General features: G+C 60.2%; 1 protein-coding gene across 2 annotated transcripts in view; it reads right to left on the bottom strand.

Moving 5' to 3' along the window:
• The window catches only part of CALB2 (calbindin 2), a 7,172-nt gene extending 6,955 nt beyond the window's left edge, over positions 1-217 (bottom strand). For both annotated transcript variants that reach the window (XM_027895727.1, XM_027895726.1), the window contains exon 1: positions 68-217. In XM_027895727.1, coding sequence (XP_027751528.1) covers positions 68-158 — 91 coding nt within the window. In that variant the 5' untranslated portion in view covers positions 159-217. The remainder of the gene's footprint in view (positions 1-67) is intronic.
• Between the last annotated feature and the right edge of the window lie 2,296 nt (positions 218-2,513).

Here is a 2,513-nt window from a genome sequence, read left to right as displayed (position 1 = left end):
GCTCAGCCCGGTGCCCTCCCTGCCGGTTTTTTGGGGGGCGAGGTGTCCCCCGCGCCCCGGGACTGACCGTCCGAGTCGAAGTGCCGCCAGACGTCGAGGAACTGGGAGGCGGTGAGCTCGGCCAGGTGGAGGTGCGGGGCCTGCTGCGGGCCGGCCATCCCGCTCCCGATCCCGCTCCTGATCCCGATCCCGATCCCGCCGCTCCCGGTCCCGTCGCCTCCCGCAGCCGCCTTTTATACCCGCCGCCTCCCGCCCCCCGCCACCGCCAGGGGGCGCCCCAGCCCCGGAACAACGGCCGGGCACGGGGACGGCGGGAGAGAGGGATGGGGGGATGGAGGGGTACAGGGATAACGGGATACGGGGATAACGGGGATAACGGGATACAGGGATGGGGGGGTACAGGGATACAGGGATAACGGGATACAGGGATAACGGGATACAGGGATACAGGGATACAGGGATAACGGGATACAGGGATAACGGGATACAGGGATGGGGGGAATGGAGGGATAACGGGATAGAGGGGTACAGGGATACAGGGATGGAGGGATACAGGGGTACAGGGATAGAGGGATATGGGGGTACAGGGATAACGGGATACAGGGATAGAGGGATACAGGGATAAAGGGATAGAGGGGTAGTGGGATACAGGGATACAGGAGTACAGAGATACAGGGGTACAGGGACAGAGGGATACAGGGATAGAGGGTTACAGGGGTCCAGGGATAGCAGGATACATGGATAGAGGGATACAAGGGTACAGAGAGAGCGGGATAGAGGGATAATGGGATAGAGGGATACAGGTACAGCAGGATACAGGGATAGAGGGATAATGGGACAGAGGATAGTGGGATAATGAGATAGAGGGATACAGGGACAGTGGGATAGCGGGATATAGGGATAATAGGATAATGGGACAAAGGGATACAGGGATAGCAGGATAACAGGACACAGGGACATTGGGATAATGGCATACTGGGATAACAGGATACCACAACACCAGGATACCAGGACATCAGAGTACTGGGATAACAGGACACCAGGATAACAGGATACTGGGACAGTGGGATACCGGGACACCAGAGGCAGCACCGGGCACTGGGGTTGGCAGCCTGTGCCTTGTCACTTGTCCCTGCCTTGTCACCTACCCCTACTCTGTGCTCTGTGCCACCCACCCTGCCCTGAGTCACCCACCCCTGCCCCGCATCATCTACCCCTTTCCCGACACCCAGTCCTGCCCTGCCACCTCCTCCTGCCCGTCACTCCATTCCTTCCCCATCTCCCTGTATCCCTTCCTGTGCCCCCCCCAGCTGTCACCACGTCCCTTCCCTGTGCCACCCCACCCGTGTCACTGTCCCCCTGCCCTAGGGCAGCTTCACACCTCATGATTTTGGGGGTGCCGGTGGGAGGAGCAGGGCAAAGGCAGTGCCTGTATCACCAGCAGGATGGACCAGCCACCCACGGATGTCCAAGGACACAAAACTTGGACTGCGTCCACCTTCGGGAGGAAAAACCAAGGAACCTTCAGCTCAAGGCTCTGCCATCCCTGCTGGGCTCCCTGGAGGGCCGGGAGCGGCGCTGCTCAGCCCAAAAAAACCTTTCCCACCCGGGCTCCCCTTGCCGCTCGCCGGCTCATGGCGGGATTTTTCTCTTCCCAAGTTTCCCCACAGCGCGGGGAAATTTCCAGGCCCAAACAAAAACAGCCACACGTGGGGTTTGTCACCGGCGGCTCCAGCGCAGCCTGCCCAGGGGAAGCGTTGCCACGGCTACGGGGAGGGAGGGAGGGAGGGAGGGAGGGAATTCAGATCCAGCGAGAAGGCCGAGCCGATGGAAGTGCTTAATTAAAGATGAGAAGGCGCCGGGGAAGTTGGGATGTGCGCAGAGCAGGGACGGGGTTTGCAGCAGCAGCTTGGCCGGGGGACTGCCCGTGGGGACTGCCCGTCCTGCCACCCCTTCCCCTCATCTCCAGGCTGGAAAAAAAAGCGAGGTGCCCCCCCCGAACGGCAGGGGGGACAGGCCTGGGGGGAGCTGAATGCAAGGGAGACGGCACCAAACCTGGCTCTAACGCCGTGGGAAGCTGGGGCAGGGCGGGACACCCCACTCCAGGCGTGGGGAGGGAGATGATGCTGCACCAGCATCCCACGAGGAGAGCCAGACTGGGACACCGAGCAGGAAGATGATGGCCTTCTCCTTCTCCCTGCTGCACAGCACGGCCTTCAGGCACACATGACACGCTGAAGGGTGTCCTGGGCATTCCATTCACATTTCCTGAGCTCTGGCACAGAGATTAGACCCAAAACCCTCCTTTTTTTTTTTTTTTTTTTCCATTATTGCAGCACAGTTTTCCCCAGCAGAGCCCATTGCTTTTCTATCCCACTCCCTCCAGAGCACAGTTTTTTCCTGGGGGGCTTGGAGGGGGACACTGTAGGGCTGGATTTAGGGATGAGTCTCCAGTTGTGCCCAGGCTGGGGACAGAAGCAGCACAAGGACCTGACACTGGGAAAAGGAGCTCG

Source organism: Empidonax traillii, unplaced genomic scaffold (assembly GCF_003031625.1).
Source record: "Empidonax traillii isolate 1590-97213 ecotype Southwest subspecies unplaced genomic scaffold, ASM303162v1 scaffold465:size698125, whole genome shotgun sequence".
NCBI lineage: Eukaryota > Metazoa > Chordata > Aves > Passeriformes > Tyrannidae > Empidonax > Empidonax traillii.
Note: the sequence above shows the minus strand (reverse complement) of the source record. Positions and strands in the feature narration are given on the sequence as shown.